At 42.0% G+C, this 17,068-nt stretch overlaps 2 protein-coding genes across 3 annotated transcripts in view; one reads left to right on the top strand and one right to left on the bottom strand.

The window, feature by feature from the left end:
- LOC129168418 (cytochrome c oxidase subunit 6B1) overlaps positions 1 to 17,068 on the bottom strand; it is a 210,160-nt gene that overhangs the window by 111,328 nt on the left and 81,764 nt on the right. The gene's annotated exons all lie outside the window — the stretch shown is intronic.
- Positions 1 to 17,068, top strand: part of LOC129168268 (SH3 and multiple ankyrin repeat domains protein 1-like) — a 49,737-nt gene that overhangs the window by 15,258 nt on the left and 17,411 nt on the right. Inside the window, exons 2-15 of one of the 2 annotated variants that reach the window (XM_054753354.1) lie at positions 2,919 to 3,522; positions 8,423 to 8,626; positions 9,587 to 9,658; positions 9,739 to 9,847; positions 9,944 to 10,095; positions 11,403 to 11,570; positions 11,760 to 11,801; positions 12,165 to 12,281; positions 12,360 to 12,437; positions 14,775 to 14,841; positions 14,925 to 15,100; positions 15,183 to 15,313; positions 15,589 to 15,728; positions 15,802 to 15,915. In XM_054753354.1, the coding sequence (XP_054609329.1) occupies positions 3,019 to 3,522; positions 8,423 to 8,626; positions 9,587 to 9,658; positions 9,739 to 9,847; positions 9,944 to 10,095; positions 11,403 to 11,570; positions 11,760 to 11,801; positions 12,165 to 12,281; positions 12,360 to 12,437; positions 14,775 to 14,841; positions 14,925 to 15,100; positions 15,183 to 15,313; positions 15,589 to 15,728; positions 15,802 to 15,915 (2,074 nt within the window). In that variant the 5' untranslated portion in view covers positions 2,919 to 3,018. The remainder of the gene's footprint in view (positions 1 to 2,918; positions 3,523 to 8,422; positions 8,627 to 9,586; positions 9,659 to 9,738; positions 9,848 to 9,943; positions 10,096 to 11,402; positions 11,571 to 11,759; positions 11,802 to 12,164; positions 12,282 to 12,359; positions 12,438 to 14,774; positions 14,842 to 14,924; positions 15,101 to 15,182; positions 15,314 to 15,588; positions 15,729 to 15,801; positions 15,916 to 17,068) is intronic. The other variant, XM_054753362.1, reaches the window with a different exon arrangement.

The following is a 17,068-nucleotide window of genomic DNA, read 5'->3' as shown; positions in this document are numbered from 1 at the left end:
CACATACACATTAGGTTATGTAGGTATCCCAAGTGTTAGGGCTGATACATGTGTAAAATAATATAACAGAGTTGAAATTATTAGAGTAAAGTACCGATTTGAAGAAAAACCTAGTCAAAATATCACATTTTATATTATTTTAATATTGTTATCAATAAAGCTGCAATTAAAATTGAAGTCATATATTTTCAAGACAATTTGCCTAATACTACTAAAAAACATCATAATGCAATGTGTCATTTAAAAAAATATATATACTATGAGTCATTGCTGAGGGTTGGAGAAGGGGTTGAATTCAATAAGCTCTGTTTCTTCCTTCTCCTTTTCGGACATGACATACAGGAGAACAGGAGCACTGCAATGCTATTGTTTGCACATGATGACATCATTATTGTTATTTACGCCAAATGCCACAATTTGCAGCATGCCACTGATTGGATGACTGTGTCCTAATTGTAGTTGCACCCCCCCATTGTGTCATGGGATATTTTATTGAACTCCATCTGTCAATCAGGTTGCGTTGCCCGGCTTCAAAATGGCAGCAGGCAAGCAGCTGCTAGCTGCGATTTGCAAAACCCCTTTAGCCAGGAAAGCAGAAGAAAACATATGGAGGCACCAGTATGTCATAGCAGAAGCCCTATTAAGTGGTCTTACAGCAAAATTGTAGCCATAAGCCTTTCTTAGACAACATATTGCCCGCCTTGCTCATGAGAATTCCCAACATCCACATGAAAATCAGGGGAAGCCTAGGGCGTCTTTTACAATATGTGAAATTGTTGCTCAAACCCTCAGTCAGTGGTTGTTTCTGTGGCACAAACATGCGTTAGCTTTGTTATCGCAGCCTACTTTCAAGGAATTTTGCCCATCATCCACAATCCTTATGTGAAACATGAGCACACTGTCCCTTTTCTGTGCGTTCTAAAGAGAGAAAAACAGCTAGCATGAGAGAGCTAACAATGCACATCATGGGACACACCTATTTTGACTATAAAGCCCTCTAAAAAAACCTCCAACAACATTTTATGGTTTTATATACTGTACATGTTGTGATCATGCAGTAACAGGTACATTCACGATAATATGTAATACTTACAGTATTTTACCGTGTTTTGATCATTTTAAAAACTTTACCGTAAATTCTTTCCTGGGTGCACTGATTTCACTTAGCCTATAGATAGGAACTAGCGCTACTTCCCTAAACAACAGCAGCATAGAAAGAAAAATAGTTATTCGTGTTAGCTACTACAATCTTATATTTACATAACTGACTTGTATATAAACCAAGCTATAGAGACCTGTTGGCATTTTTGGAGGGTGTTTTTTAGGGCTTTATACTCAAAATATGTGTTTCCCGTTACATGCATTGTTAGCTCCCACATGCTTGCTGTTTTTAGCTGTTTTTCTCTCTTCTGAACGCACAGAAAAGAGAAAGACGTGTGGTCCTGTTTCACATAATCATTGTGGATAATGGGCAAAATTCCCCCCCAAAAAGGTTTTTCTTTAAGAGCTTGACCTCATAGATTGCGAAGCTAAATTGCACATCTCACTCACTGTAGTCTGCAAAGATCCTGTGATGCTCTTTCACAGTTTCTATATATTTAGCCTGTCTATCATCAGCCTGCTATTCCCCAACCTTTCCCAGCGGCTAAATGGGAAAAAAGTGGACCAGCTCTGTGCTCATTCCCACATGTGGATTGTTTGCTATTCATTTTTTTCTCTCTAACATGACACCTGTCTGTAACCAGGATAGTACAAAGCAGGATTAGGACCACACTGAAAAGAAAAGAATCAGCTTCAATGTTAATGTTATGCTAATGTTTGATGTAATTTTACACAATTACATTGTGTGGGAGTTTTGACAGCTATTTAAAATGAAATCTTTTAAGCTTTCTCATAACATTACAGCGTTATTTTTCAAACATTACGCATTCATACTACTAGCATTACAAGAATGGGTTGTCTCAAGATCTCAAAATACATTTAAATATATACAGTGGTGTGAAAAAATGTTTGCCCCCTTCCTGATTTCTTTTTTTTTCTGTCATGCAGGCCGTTGTTGTGGGGTCTTTTGGGACCTCTTGGATGAGTCGTTGCTGTGCTCTTGGGATAATTTTTGTTGGCCAGCCACTTCTGGGAAGGTTCACCACTGTTCCATGTTTTTGCCATTTGTGGTTAATGGCTCTCACTGTGGTTTGCTGGAGTCCCAAAGATTTAGAAATGGCTTTATAGCCTGTTCCAGACTGATCTCAATTAATCTCATTTAAGTTATGTTTTAACAGGGGGACACCCTGTCACTTTTTCACACAGGGCCATGTAGGTTTGGCCATTGCATCTGAGCAACACATTCCTTGGGGCATTGCAATGAATTCAGCCTATCTCCGGGCTCTGGTCTCCGGGCTCCTCTGGCTCCCTCTGGTGGAGAGAGGCAGCACTACAGCACCTATGGCCCATTTTGACCAGTAATTCTATGCTGCTTGTCCTCCAATGAAATACTCAAAATGCATTATGGGAAAACTTTAAAATGTTTTTAACTCATATTGGTACATGTTTCTATATTTATTAGGTATGCCTTTTGAGTGTTACGTTGCCGTGTGATGAGTTTAGTGTTCTTTGTAAGATGACACCGTGAGTCAGACTGTTGGCATTTTATGGCATTTTATGACATGGACATGTGCGGCTTATACACCGGTGCGGCTTATATATGTACAAATCTGTTTTTTCCTCTAAATTTAGTGGGTGTGGCTTATACACCAGAATTTACGGTAATTGTCTTTTCTTCGCTAATCAGTGTGGCCCTCGTGCTCTTTTCTAAGCATGTTGTGTGTTCCATACACTCGGATTTTAGCAGGTTCACACCATCATGGACTGTTGGAGTGAACTGACTCAATCTGACTGACTTCTCTGCCTGTTCCCCACAGCATGTTTCAAAGGATGAAGCCATTCTCTTGGGATAGCCATGTTTTGTCTCCATGACAGCTATGTCACTCAGCCCTCTCTGCAGTGACCCCTGCACCACAAATGATGCTGGGAAATAACAAGCACTTTTATCCCGGTCAGGATGACAAAGATGGGGAGGATGAGGAGGAGGAAGAGGACCTGGTCAGAGAAACCAGAAAAGGGGAAGGTGGACGTGACATCGAAAATGGAGAGTTAGACGGTCTGCTAGAGAAGGAGATGAGGGCAGGAAGACAGTCCTGGGAAGGAAAAGTTCTCGAAGTGGCCAAACCAGCAGCCATTGTGGTCGGTAGGCAGAGAGCAGACCGGCCAGTGAGGTCGGGACACCCGGGCAACCGTGGGGTCGCTTACACGTCCAATCAAGTCACCTCAAGCCACCCACATCATCAAACAGCCAATAAGACACAGCATCATGTCATCGTGGCCAATCAGCATCACACAGGCTTGAATGCATCGCAAAAGAGAAGAGCTCTGATGGAGCGCAGCATGACCACCATGGCCCCGCTGGAGGACACGTTCCTGTCCATAATTGTGTTCCGCATTGGAATTCCTGACATCAAACAAACAGTAGGTGCCTAGTTTCTCTTAAAACACAATGTTATTTGAGCCTTCATTATAAGTTGTATTATACTAAATGCCAGAAGGGGGGCGGAAGTCAGTGTTTTGCAAGTCTCAAGTAAGTCTCAAGTCTTTATTACCAATTCTTGATCTAGTCACAAGTAATGGCATACAATTCCAAGGCAACACAAGACAGGTCGACTCAAGTTCAAAGTCATAGGCTTGAACATTTTGAGTCCTATCGTGTCATAAGTAGGGATAGTCTTGCCGATCCGATCCGGTACCATCCTCTAAAATAAATAAATAAATAAATAAATAAATAAAAGGTTTTGTTACAAACATGAATTTGTGGAATTGAATATGGTTATGAAAATAGCTCTTCAAAGCAGTAAAAACTATGCAACCAAAGTCTTGCTGAATTTTTATTACACAGCATGACCAACAATATTGTTTGGCTTTTGTAACAAACCTCTGTGAGTCAGGTCCCTAATCCAATAAAAGTCCATCCATTAAAAGATAAAATTGGGAAAAAAAGGATGTGCAAAATACTTTTAGGGTAGGACTAATCATTTGACATGGTTATAGATCAATTTGTGGTGTGATTTAGAAATATGACTTTTTTTTTTTTTTCCAAATTCAGTTTTTTTCCATTAAAATGTTTTAGAACTCAGTACCTTTTCTCACTTACCTTTTCCACTTATTTTACCAGCATAGAGTGTGTACTATTTGAGTTAGTGAATAAAATGTCGGTGAATGAAATGCAAAAATAGTACATTTATTGATGCAGTACATCATTGGCCCATTTTGTCCAGTAATTGAGAAATGGATGTAGCTTAGCTGACTTTTCTAATGGGATGTCAACCTCAGCACATATTGCAGTCAAACACAACACGGTGAAAATATACTCATCCAGCCTGAGTCGCACACACACACACACACACACACACACACACACACATATACAGCTGCACTGCTAAACTAAGTTAACCCCGGTAGCTTCCATTCACCCTCCATAACAGAGGAGCTCCGGAGCTGAAAGTCCAAGGTCCAAAGTGAAACTAACTTCACCACGGTACACCGCGGACATGTCTGGACTGTGGTGTTTTTCTTCTTCTTGTGGCTGACGCAAGTCGAGGGGCAACCAGCTTTGAGGCGCATTACTGCACTTACCATGTTGGACTGTGGCAATTATGAAAGTTACACGGCAACCAGATCGGCCCGATCTAGTGGTGGAAGCCAGTATTATCCCGATCCCGATCGTAAAGATTGGATCGGGACATCCCTAGTCATAAGCACTGATAAGTGTTTACCAAATAAAATGCCATGACCTCATAATTGAATAACTAAATACATTTTAAAAAGATCCTTGGTAGCATGTTGACACTTCCCAGTGTTAATCACTGCCACTCTCCAGAAGTCTGGCGCTCACACAACTGTAAGCTACACCCTCCTTAAACTTGATTGGAGGGCAATAAATGCATTCAATTGCTGGCTTTCATGTGACGTCACATCCGGTTGCTGTTGGCCCTGCCTCAGAATGATGGGGGCAAATAAGCGTATTCGTTACTCGCAAAAATACCGCGTATATGCGGCGTTCTCGTGTGTGGAAACCGATCAAATTTGTATTTCGGAAAACGCTATTACTAAGATAGTCCATCATAACGGGAAAAAAGTTCAGAAAGCAAGCAATAAACACAGAGAAGCCAACTTTCTCAGCGTTTACTAACCCTGCTGCTCTCGTCGAGTCTAGGCGAGTATCGACATGCTCCAGTGAGCAACAACAAGCACAAAGTATGCTAAAAATAAAAGTGAAAACATCGTTGCAACTTGAAAATGTGAAATGCAGAAATAATTGCCTCATAACAGAAAACTATAGATTCATCATTTCCTCATACATTTATCGAAATGCTCCAACTGTATAAGTGCCCGATTATTCAACACTGTAAATATACCGCCAACATTACAAATCCTTCTCTGTTGCAAGAAAACTAAATGGAAAAGTAGCATATAAAAGACGGGGAAAGTCTTCAATAACTATTGGAATTTGTGAAGCAATCATGTTGCCTCCACGTAGACCTAGACCTAGACCAGCCTCACCGTCCCTGGCCCCTCTCCAGCCGGGTTCTCCTGAACTCCAGAACAGTGCAAACACTGCAGCGAAACAGTGAAGGACACAAACGATAATGTATGTATGATAAGCCTTCACTGCTTTTTGATCGTCTTGTTTTCAAGTATTTTATATCTTCATGCATCACACCATGCGCACTCGCACAATTGGAGCAAATAATTTCAAAGACATGCACTCTTATTTGCTTTAATCGCCAAAATATTGCACAAGCATACTGAATGTCTTTGTGTGCCCGTAGCTTGTGTTTGCCCCCCGCCTGCTTACCAGAAGTGACGCGAACTGCCTCTAGGTCACATGGTTGAAACCCAGCAATGTTGCAGATTCTGTGGAAAAATCAGGAAACTTGCTTGAAATGACATAATGGTCTCGTTAGTTGAATACTTTGAATGTGGAAACATTTTACTCAGCACACTCACTGAAAACCTCAAGTCTTAGAAGTCATCAGACTAAAGTTCCGAGCCAAGTCTCGAGTCACTGATGTCAAAGTTTATCTGTATCATGTGCAGTGTCCTTGGGATTTTAGAAAGGCGCTGATACATTAAATCTATTATTATTATTATTATTTCAGCGACGCTTTTATATACAGTAGTTTCTCAAGGGATAATACTGTAGAAATGAAACTTGAATGCAACGTCAGTGTAAAGCAGAAAATAAGTCAACACACAGCCATCTTTATTAAGCACTGCCGTAATTCACCAGAGATGCCCAGTTTCGCAAGAGAGGGTATCATGCACTGCTTTACAATGTCACAGTACATGTTGGAATTCCTGTTCCCCTCAATGAACCGCACCTCTCCAATGCTGACAGCATTCGTGCAGGCCCAGACTGTGATACTACAGTACTACAAAGCAAGACATTATCTTGGCACTTACTTGTGTTGCCAGCTATTTAGACAATAATATATACTGCTATACAAGTTGTACACTGACTACTCTAAAGTATATCCAAGTTTACTGTATATAGTATGGTCCCTTGAGAGGATATACTGTAACAAAATGATTCCCGAAATGTGAGTCTTACTAGATCCTGTTAAACGTCTTGAACAATAGGTCTGGACATTTCAAACGAAATGCAGCTTATTTCATGCACCACAGCCTTTCTGACCCAGACCTTATGTTCTCATTTTGAATCAGTTCCTGACTACAAGCTTTGCTGGAAGCAAGCAGACACCACCAGCCCAACCCCATAGTTTTTCAAACACAAGTCATTTCACAGTGGTGTCATTCCAACGGGTGATGACTCCCAAAAGGATGAGTGAGAAAACAGAGAAAACAGTGAGCTTGACTTCATCACAGACATGTTCAGTCAACGTGTAAGGTCCGGGTCAGACATGGTCGTATGATGTTTTTATAAACCAAACTTGGCTCCAATTCACACTTGATGCAGCTCTAGCTTATGTGGAGGCGGCAGGTGAGAATTGACAGCCCACACACAACATAACTTGGTGAGAAACAGTGCTCCTGTGTATGTAACCCCTCCCCTCTATCATCTTTACTCATTTTTTATCTCCCTTATGCTCACTGGCTGTTCTACATGTCAGCTAATCTGCCCTCAATGCAACAGTAATTGCTAATTGGCTTTTAATGAGTTTGGGGAGGGGAAGAAGACGAAGCAATATGAGGCTAATCTTATGTGCCCTGGGGTCTGGGTACAGAATACTCTGTACACCATTGATAAACACACCTCAGCCCCTGGAATATGACCGTGATGGAAGAGTGTTGTAGTGGGTGGGGACAGAATACCCCACATTGAAAGTGCATAGTTTGCAATATGATCATCTGCTGTCAATGGATGTGACCACTCAATCCTGTATGACATAATGCACACCCCAGGACAAACCTATAGAATACATACTGTATACAGTAGACTCGCTCTTACGCCTTCGTCATGTGCTCTACCTCCTAGGGACTGCAGACATATCGCTACGGCAACGGGGCCTGCCTCCTCTAATGAACTGGTTGCCATGCCAATAGAGTTAGTTGGCCCTATCAGAAACTAACAGTGCAAGCAATGGGGGGGGGCTTCTCATGGGTAAGAGTGGAAAGGGGATAAAGGGGATGAACATGAAATGTGCTGAGCTGTGCAGTTTTACTTGCAGCTCCCCCGAAATGGAATAATACGCATGGATACATCTCGTTTACACCTCCACGCTGTGTTCTTAGAACCTGGTCAGCACTACTCTGCGGCTTAATGTAATGTAATGTTGTGTGGAAAATGGCTGCACACAAATGACTGTAAAATCCCAAAATGCATTCATGCACATATTTCCAAGGTGCTTTTGTGGCCAATGGGTCTCATCTGCACTGCATGAGTGGATTGTTGCACACAATATGTCATCTGAGAAAATAAGGCACATATTTGTACCCTGCTATATATTCTTACTGTATTCCATGAATATACAGTATACAGTACTGTAGCAGATCATACATTATTGAAAGGTAAGGTAGGCAAGGTAAGCCATTCATATTTCAATGTGTTCCTCATTGGGGTCACAGCGGGTGAGCTGGAGCCTATTCCAGCTGACTTTGGGAGATAGGCGGAGGACACTCTGGACTGGTCACCAGCCAATCACAGGGCACCTACGTATAGATAAACAACCATTCACACTTATGGACAATTAAGAGTCTCCAATTTACCTAACATACATGTTTTTGGAATGTGGGAGAAAACGTGAGTACCCGTGTAACACCCATGGACGCACAGGGAGAACATGCAACAAGCATTTAGAAACATATTAGAATGTAGAAAAGCTACATCACTGACCTTTCACCTCTCTGTCAGAGGTGTCTCCAGTTCGACCAGGACTGTACGGTGTGGAACGCCAAGCAGCAGATCATCTGCTCCCTCAGTGAGACCTTGTGGGACGTGTACAACTACGGCCTCTTCCAGCCGGCAGCAGAGGGACGGGACGCCAAGTTCTTGGACGAGGAGAGAACCATGAAGGAATACTCACAGTCTTTTGAGAAAGGGGTGCCTTACTTGGAGGTATGAAACAAATATCCCTGTCCATCAACCAGGAGACATTATCCCACATGAAAAGTAAACTAGTTTCATTAGAATATTTACATTTCAAGTATTTCTTACTAACTACTCATATTCCCTATACAACAGTTTTGATGGACTTTCACTTTAAAATGAATAGCAAATCCACTGGGACGAAAACAATACTAAAATGCTTTTTCATTAGTTTATGTTGGATGAAAGAAGTGTTGCGTATGCATGCTGGGATGCCACAATGATCTCACACTGCCCTCTGCTGGGGAAGCTGCGGTAGAGCAGAGCACTGCTGACTGACACATTTTTAGGGTTCCACATCACCGAAGTGGCTTGCCATACAAGCAGTTTATGTCATTTATATGTAATGATACCTCCCACAGACTATATACAATTTTAGAAAATAGTTTTGGTGTACGTGGGCCAGGCTCGTGTGAAGGACAAATGTGCAGTAGCTACTTGAATGCTTACTATCACATATTTTCAATGTTATAGCATAACAATCCATACTTTATTTTACTTAAAATTGCAATGTGTGATTTGTTTGGCCCTTAGTAGCCAAACATAGACAATTTAATTATGGTTCAAAGCTGCATTACTGAGGAATACTGTAGTTCTTTTCTTTTTCAGTTCCCAACCTTAATTCTTCTTATTTTAAACATGGGCAATGTGGATGGTGGAGGCTGACGTGAGTACACAAAGCCTCCTGTAGTCTAAACCTCTATTTTATTGCCAGTCATTCACTTTGAGTTCCAAAAAGGCCATTTGGAGCAGTTTGTATATTTTGGCATTCAGTTGTGCAAATGAAAAGTTTTGCTTATCTGATGTGCTGAATGAATCCAGTGACATCATCACTATTTTGATGTGCTTAATAGTCAGTAAAACTGTAGCATCCCAAGTTTATTTTTTTCCCTTTAAATACACTTTAAACCCATCTTTTCTTCTTCACAGTTTAGATACAAAACAAGAGTGTATAAGCAGACAACTCTGGATGAAAAGGCTCTTTCCAAGCTCAGCACTAAAGTAATTAGATTATTCCATAGTTATTCATTTTGTCTACAAAGCAACTCACAAGTCCACTCACATTCACTACAACTTCTCAGGCGAGTCTGAAGAAGTTCATGGATTATGTACAGACTGGAGCACTGGAGAAAATGGTTAAAGTCCTCGATAAAGGTCTTGATCCAAACTTTCATGACCTGGAGAGTGGAGGTGAGCTGGCCACATTGTAATAGTAAACATTACGTGACTGTAAAGTCTTTATCTCTCTTTTAAACTTATATTTTCTACCTGCCCCCTGTGGGATAGAGACCCCCCTGACTGTGGCTGCACAGTCAGGCCTGCCAGTGGAAGGCATCAGGGCTCTGGTTCAGGGCGGAGCTCATTTTGACTTCAGAAGCAGAGATGGCCTGACTGCAGTGCACAAAGCTGTCAGGGTTCACAATCATACGGGGCTGATGGTAAGTTACATCACTACAAGAATCACAAACAACATTTCAGCAACTGTTTCCTCATATCTTCACAGAGACAGTACTATAGAAATGAAGGTTAACAGTAGATATACTATCCACTAAATATAAGTCAACACACAGCCATTATTGTCTAAATAGATGGCGACACAGATGAGTGCAACTCCCAGTGAACATGTCCAAATTGTGTCCAAAGTGTCAATATTTAGTGTGAGCACCATTGTTACCTAGCACTGCCTTAATCATCCTGAGAATGGAATTAACTAGAGCTGCACAGGTTGTTGCTGGAATCCTCTTCTACACCTCCATGATGACATCACTGGTGGAGCTGGTGGATGTTAGACACCTTGCGCTAGGGAGCTCATGCTCTGCTTCACAATGTCACAGTACATGTTGGGATTCATGTTTCTCTCTGTGAACTGCAACCCTGCCTCAGTCAGCCCCAGAGCATGACACTACTACCACCATGCTTGACAAAATGATCCCGGTACTCATTTGTGTTGTCAGTTATTTAGACAGTAATTGCTGTGTGTTGACTCATTTTCAGTGGAGCTATACAAACTAGGGAAGTCCCGATCTGATCTTCAGGATCGGGATCGGCTGCCGATCCGCTGTAATATCAGCTTCCGCCACGAGATCGGGCTGATCCGGTTGCCGTATCACGTTCGTAACTCTGAGCCACACTCCAACATGGTAGGGGCAGTAAAGCGCCTCAAAGCTGGTTGCCACTCGACTCCTGCCACCCGCAAGAAGAAGAAAACGAACACCACCATGCAGACATGTCCGCGGTGTACCGTGGTGAAGTTAGTTTCATGTTTCACGTTGGACGTTGGACGTTGGACATTCGGCTCCGTAGCTACAGCCGTAGTTCCCTCTCACTGTGCCCGGACCGCTCTGGTTGCTTATAATAGGGACCGGACAAACACAACTAAACATGTCAAAATGGTAGCAAAAAAACCTTGGAAACCCCTTTTTTACGGAGCGTTAATGGAAGCTAGAGGGGTTCGCTTAGTTTAGCTAGGTGCAGTTGTGTGTGTGCGTGACTCAGGCTGTATGAGTATATTTTCACTGTGTTGTGTTTTACTGCTTTAATGTAAGGACCATTTAACAATGCCCACTGACGATGTGCAGGTCCTGAGTGAAAAAAGACGAGAGGCGCGTTTATTCTCGCACCCAACACGTATCAACCATCAATAGCCATTCTCAACACACACACAACACATTCCGGCCTTCAAAATAAGAGCGCACTTTGTCACATTTGGACATTAGGACATCTTTGTATTGCATGTTCCTGCCAGGCTCTCTTATCATTGGGAAGCTCTCCAAACTACAAAGACCGCTGTGGCCTGACCCCGCTGTACCACACAGTCCTGACAGGGGGTGACACCTCCTGCTGTGAGACTCTGCTTTACTACAGGGCCAAGTTGGGGACGAGGGATGAGAATGGCTGGGATGAGTCTCATCAGGTACTCTCCATCTGGACACTTTCCTGAATAGTTTAAAGGGGAAGTCGTCTATTGATATTTTGCATGTGTGTTCAGGTTCCTGTCATTTTACGCGTATGTCCACTTCAAACATCACAGTTACTCCTCCTCATCATCAACATTATCTTCTCCCAGCCTCATCTTTCCATTCTCTCTCCTTCCTCTCCATAGCACAGAGATGAAGAGGAATTTGGAATGGAAGAAATACATAAGGTACTTCTCAGAGCATCTTGTCATCATCCCCAGCAGCCTTCAAGGCTCAAACAATTGATAATATGTGGCTAAATCCATCTCAATACTTGTTCAGACGTGACTCATCTTGTGCTAATTCCAGCTCATACGTAGAAGTGACCTCGTGTTGTGTGTGCAGAATGATGCAAGTGCAGTGCTGACTTTGTGCGCCACTCTGGTGAATGCGTACTGCAAGCTTGTTGTCATGGTATTTTATTTTGGTTTTGCTCTGCTTCGTGGTCAGGAAAATAGCAGGTTTTTCGTTCACAGTATCCCCTTATTGATTTATTTTACCCCATCCTGTTTAACTTAACATCATTTGTGTTACTGTTTTGACTTTGAAAGGCTTGCCAGAATGGCTTTACCCAACACTTGGAGCATCTGCTGTTTTATGGGGCAGACGCCTCCTCTCAGAATGCCTCAGGGAATACTGCGCTTCACATTTGTGCCCTGTACAACAAAGCAAGTAGAACTAATCCCCCATTTCACCATCTTATTATGGGAAAATGCTGATGACTGATCACTGTCCTTCTCTATCAGGAAAGCTGTGTCCGTGTTCTTTTGTACAGGGGAGCAAACAAGGAAGCAAAGAACAAACATGGTCAGACCCCTTTTCAGGTAACAACGAGCTTTCCTTGACAATGGAAGCTCTATAATATCAGTTAATGTCAAGTGTTGTTAAGTCGTATACTAATGACTTTGGTTAACTTCTTTTTACACTTGTGTAGAATGTTTAATATGAGGCCTTCTCAATGTGCCTTCTTATTGTTTTTAAACCAGAATCTAAATCATCTTTGTTTGCCAAGTATGTCAATAACATACAAGGCATTTGTAGCTGGTAGTTGGTGTCTATAGTACTATAGCAAAAAAAAAATACAAAAACCCCAAAACACTAGGGGTGGTCCTTGGGATAAGTACGAGTTGTGTTCGTAGACAATTATGTAAGTTTTGATGTAAGTTCAATCTATACCTAAATTGAACCTTCTAAGTCAGTCACACTGTACACAGAACACAGGAAGGACATATACAGTAATAAAACACTAATAATAACACAATAATAAAACACAAAATTAGGGGTGTCTTCGACTAAGGATTGTCATAGTTGGAGCTGATTCGTTCGATTTTGTCCATAGCTGACTAATGGTTAAACATTGCTAATGGGGGTCCCTACATATAAACAGATCTCATTTGCCACTTTTTCCACTTCAAAGAAAAAGGCTAAAACACTCAGATAAACAAATGAACATGGTAGGTGTGCACCAACGGTACCTTAATTTATTTAGTGACACAGAAAGCAAGATGAACAAAACTGAAACACAATCGCTGTCGGCAAGTGGGCATATCACACATCAGAAAACGAGGAACAACATGGCTTGAAAACAGCACCTCTCCAAAACTCTCAGTTAGCAGCCTAATTTATTGGATTAAAATTCACAGTTGGGATATAAAATTAAGTTGGCATAATAGCCTAAACCGTTTTAAATAATGCACCATGTTGGTTGTTGTCATGTGATATGTAAGAAGCTGCTGACACGAGTTGCACTTCCCTTTCTGGAGTCATCTTCGACCTTAAATCTTAAACCTTCAAAATACTTCCACAGTTTGGATGATTTTTTTAGTAACCATTATGAGCCAATGAGTCCGTCGATGTTGGCATTCGTCCTCACCTCAGCTCCTTTTTATGGTCTTCTGTTTAAAGTTAAACACACATTTCATTTTCAGTTCTGTATTAACACAAATTAGGCTGAATTTGTATAACAAAACAAAACAAAGACATTCTACGCAGCCATGGGCTGGGATGTAGACGCCGATGTCGTCAGGATGGTAAAATCTTGATCATATGACATTGTCATATGATTCGGTGATGAGATTGATAGTGGAATCAGACTCCTCCAAATTTAATTGTTTAATAGTTGATCATTCTAAGAAACCAATAAAAAATAGTAATAATAGTAGTAATTAGTCATGCAAATGAGGTGAAGCCAGGGCTAAGCCAGAACAATAGATGCTAAGGAGCCAGTATCAGAGTCGTTCATACCCAACTACAGGGAGCTACACTTCCCTTTGATCGGAGGTGCTAATGGCAGGAGAGGATTAGACCACTACTCCGCCCAGGCTTAGTGTAAGGAACCAATAGGAGGAGGGTGTTGGCACACCAATTCCGCCCACTCTTACTGTATTTAAGGCCTAGGCTACCAGCACTTATTAGTTCGCTGATGAAGCTCTTCGGATGAGGAGTGAAACGTCCGACACATTCTTCACAGAAGTACAGATGACGTCTCAAGAAGCCTTTCCCTCAATAGTAGTAATAGTAATAAAAAGAGAACAACTCACTTTTATCCTTGTGGTTTATTGGGAGGAGGAAGTGGAAGAGGCAGGAGAATCTGCAGAAGGTGCTGAGGTAGAGGGTATTGATTCAGCATCACCTTCTCAATCAACAAAAGGCTTACTAGGATACAGTGTTGATTCTGGTCTTCCAGCCAGAACATAAGCAACCTTTCCATCTGATTAAAAAGATCACTACATTGCTTACTTATCACTGTCGCTTTCAAAGGAGAAGATGCTTTTACATGGTCATGGATACGACCTTTATCCTCAATGATAAAGGTCACAGTTGAACGGCTTGGACCAAAAGCAAGGCCAATACTGGTGGCCGCTTCTTATGATGTTTATTTTCACTTCCATGGGGATGCCTGCCTTATGCTTGGTAGACATAATGTAAAAATAAAGTACGTATAAAAGGTTAAATAATAATAATGACGTTAAGTTCTTCTAACACTTGCATGACAGTTAAGAATGTTAAAATTGTACTTCAAAATTGACTGTCCACCTAATAAAGATGGAGAGAGTTTGACCCTGGAACGATTATTAGCATTACTGTATAACCTACGAGAAAAACAGTTTGAAATTGTGTTTGTTTTTAGAGGTTCTCTATTATTTTGATGTCTTTTGCAGCTGGCTGTAATGTCTGGTCACTTTGAACTCGGGGAAGTCATCAAAAACCACAAAGATTCAGATATAGGTGAGTTTTCAGCCAAAGTGCTTGGTCTGAAAGTCTTTCTTTGCTTCACCTCTGCCCCTTCAAACTCTGCTGTCCCTGTTTAGTGCCCTTTTTGGAATCACCAAAATATGTCCCCAAGCGAAAGGAAAGCGCCCATACGCTGCCTCTTCCCTTCCTCCAGTCCCACCCTTTACTGCGTGCTAACAGCGACAACACCATGACCCACTCTGATCCTGTGGTCATTCCCAACAAGGCGGCAACAACACCTAACCCAGCTCAGGTATATATCCAGCTCTGGTTCTATGATAGGCCCTTTATACCTTCCATACACTGAGTCAGTCTACATGGATGCGTTTCTGCAGGGCCACCGCAGGGCTTCCATTGGCTTGAGAAGCTCTAGCAGCCCCAGGAATCGCACCCGTTCACCATCGCGAGGAAGAGGAGGCCAGAGTGACACAGAGGAGAGGCACAGGCAGCCACGAGGCAGGCCGGGGTAAGGAGCCCTTGGAGACTGGTTGGTTCTCTACCTAATCAGGTCCTTTTAGGGCCATTTATAAACTCTAGTGAGCTTCAGTTGTCCCACTTATGTTCTCCTACTAATTATAACCATGAGAATGTCACATTGGAGTGAGCTGCTGGTGAGCATTCTATAAAGAAACAGAAATAAAGGAAGTAGTCATGGCCTCAATATATTGTATGTGCAGTGTTGTACAATAGCAAACATATGCTTTTGTAAGACATCCTTTGTGTCTTGACCTCATTCCATAGGGCGGCCCCTGCAGGCAGTGGAGGAGGTCAAGTGAAGCGGATGTACAGTGCAGTGCCCGGGCGGGTGTACGTGGCTACTCGGGCCCACTCTGCTAGTGGAGACAGACAGCTGTCACTCAACAAAGGGGACAAAGTAAAAGGTGAGATGAGACTCAAAATCAATGCAGACCAAAAATAAGCATCAGTTTCATGCATATGTTTCTTTGTTGGCAGTGTTGAGCGTCGGTGAGGGGGGCTACTGGGAGGGAACAGCGAAAGGTCGCACTGGCTGGTTCCCCTCGGACTGCGTAGAGGAAGTGGCCACTGGCAGCAAGGACAATCGATCGGGTAAGATGTACAATTTTAGGTTTCATTAAGCTCAATGGTGTCAGGAAGCTTCTTTTGTGGTCTCTTCTTCCTGTTAGGTCTGACTTTCATTGGTTGGACTGTCATTAGTCAGACTTCCAATCAGTGGTCATGCAGTCACTGGCTGGTCTACACACAATCATTATGATGTGACTAAAGGCTGAACGCGTCAGGGCGGCCGTATAAGCTGCGCAGGCTGCCTCCTCATGCTCCAAACCCTCCAGCGGAGCTCGACATGCGCCTCCAAAAAATTTTAACTTTGCGTCAACAGCGACGCGGACCGCAGAACATCAAAAAGTCTACCAAAACAAAAGAAACAATGGCGCAGTCGCCATTATTCACTACTACAACGGAAGCTAAATGGCTAGTCACGGAGAGTTGTTTTGGTGGAGAATTGCAAGTCACGTGTCGGCCCTGCTGGAAAAGCCCCAAATCAATCAAGGCGTCGTCAGAAGGGCCGGCGTATTGATATGGCCAAAGCATAATTCAGGATTTAGTCGTCATGCAGAAACACTTTTGTCTAAATAGCCTGTAAGTAAACGTTATTTGTTTAATTTATTAGCGCTTCATATTATTTGGCAAAAAAGCTTCTGGAAATAAGTTTTTCATACGTTTTTAGCAAAACAAAAGTACAAAAATGAAAAGTAGGCCTATTAAAATCCGTTGTTTTGGCATTCTGGTCTCGTGAAAGGCCACCAATGTTTTAAAGTTAAATGTCATTTGTGTTCACTATCTTTTGTTGAATAAAATCAAAAATCAGAAGTGTTCTATTGTCTTACAAGTCTTGCAGCTTAGATTTTTTTCTAGCAAGCTAGCTTTGCTTCCTTATTTTTTTCATGCAGATAAAGTACAGAATATAAGGCTATGAGATATTTTTTCCTTACAAAAAAAGTCTGAAAACAACAGGTTGTCTTATATTTGGGGTTGAGTGACTTATAAATGCAAAATGACAGGTGACCTCTGACCAAGCGAGTCTGAGCTTTTCTTCCTGTCACTCTCGGACATCAGTGGCTTGGAGAGATGCAGCTGCATGGGAGACCTGTCATTTTTTATTCAGATCAGTAAATAACAGTTAAATATGTGTGATTTGGTGCTAAATGCCGGATCAGATTGTCTCAATTTGATTATATGGGGA

Source organism: Dunckerocampus dactyliophorus, chromosome 2, assembly GCF_027744805.1.
Source record: "Dunckerocampus dactyliophorus isolate RoL2022-P2 chromosome 2, RoL_Ddac_1.1, whole genome shotgun sequence".
Lineage (NCBI taxonomy): Eukaryota > Metazoa > Chordata > Actinopteri > Syngnathiformes > Syngnathidae > Dunckerocampus > Dunckerocampus dactyliophorus.
The sequence above is the reverse complement of the archived record's forward strand: the minus strand, read 5'-3'. Positions and strand labels throughout refer to the sequence as shown.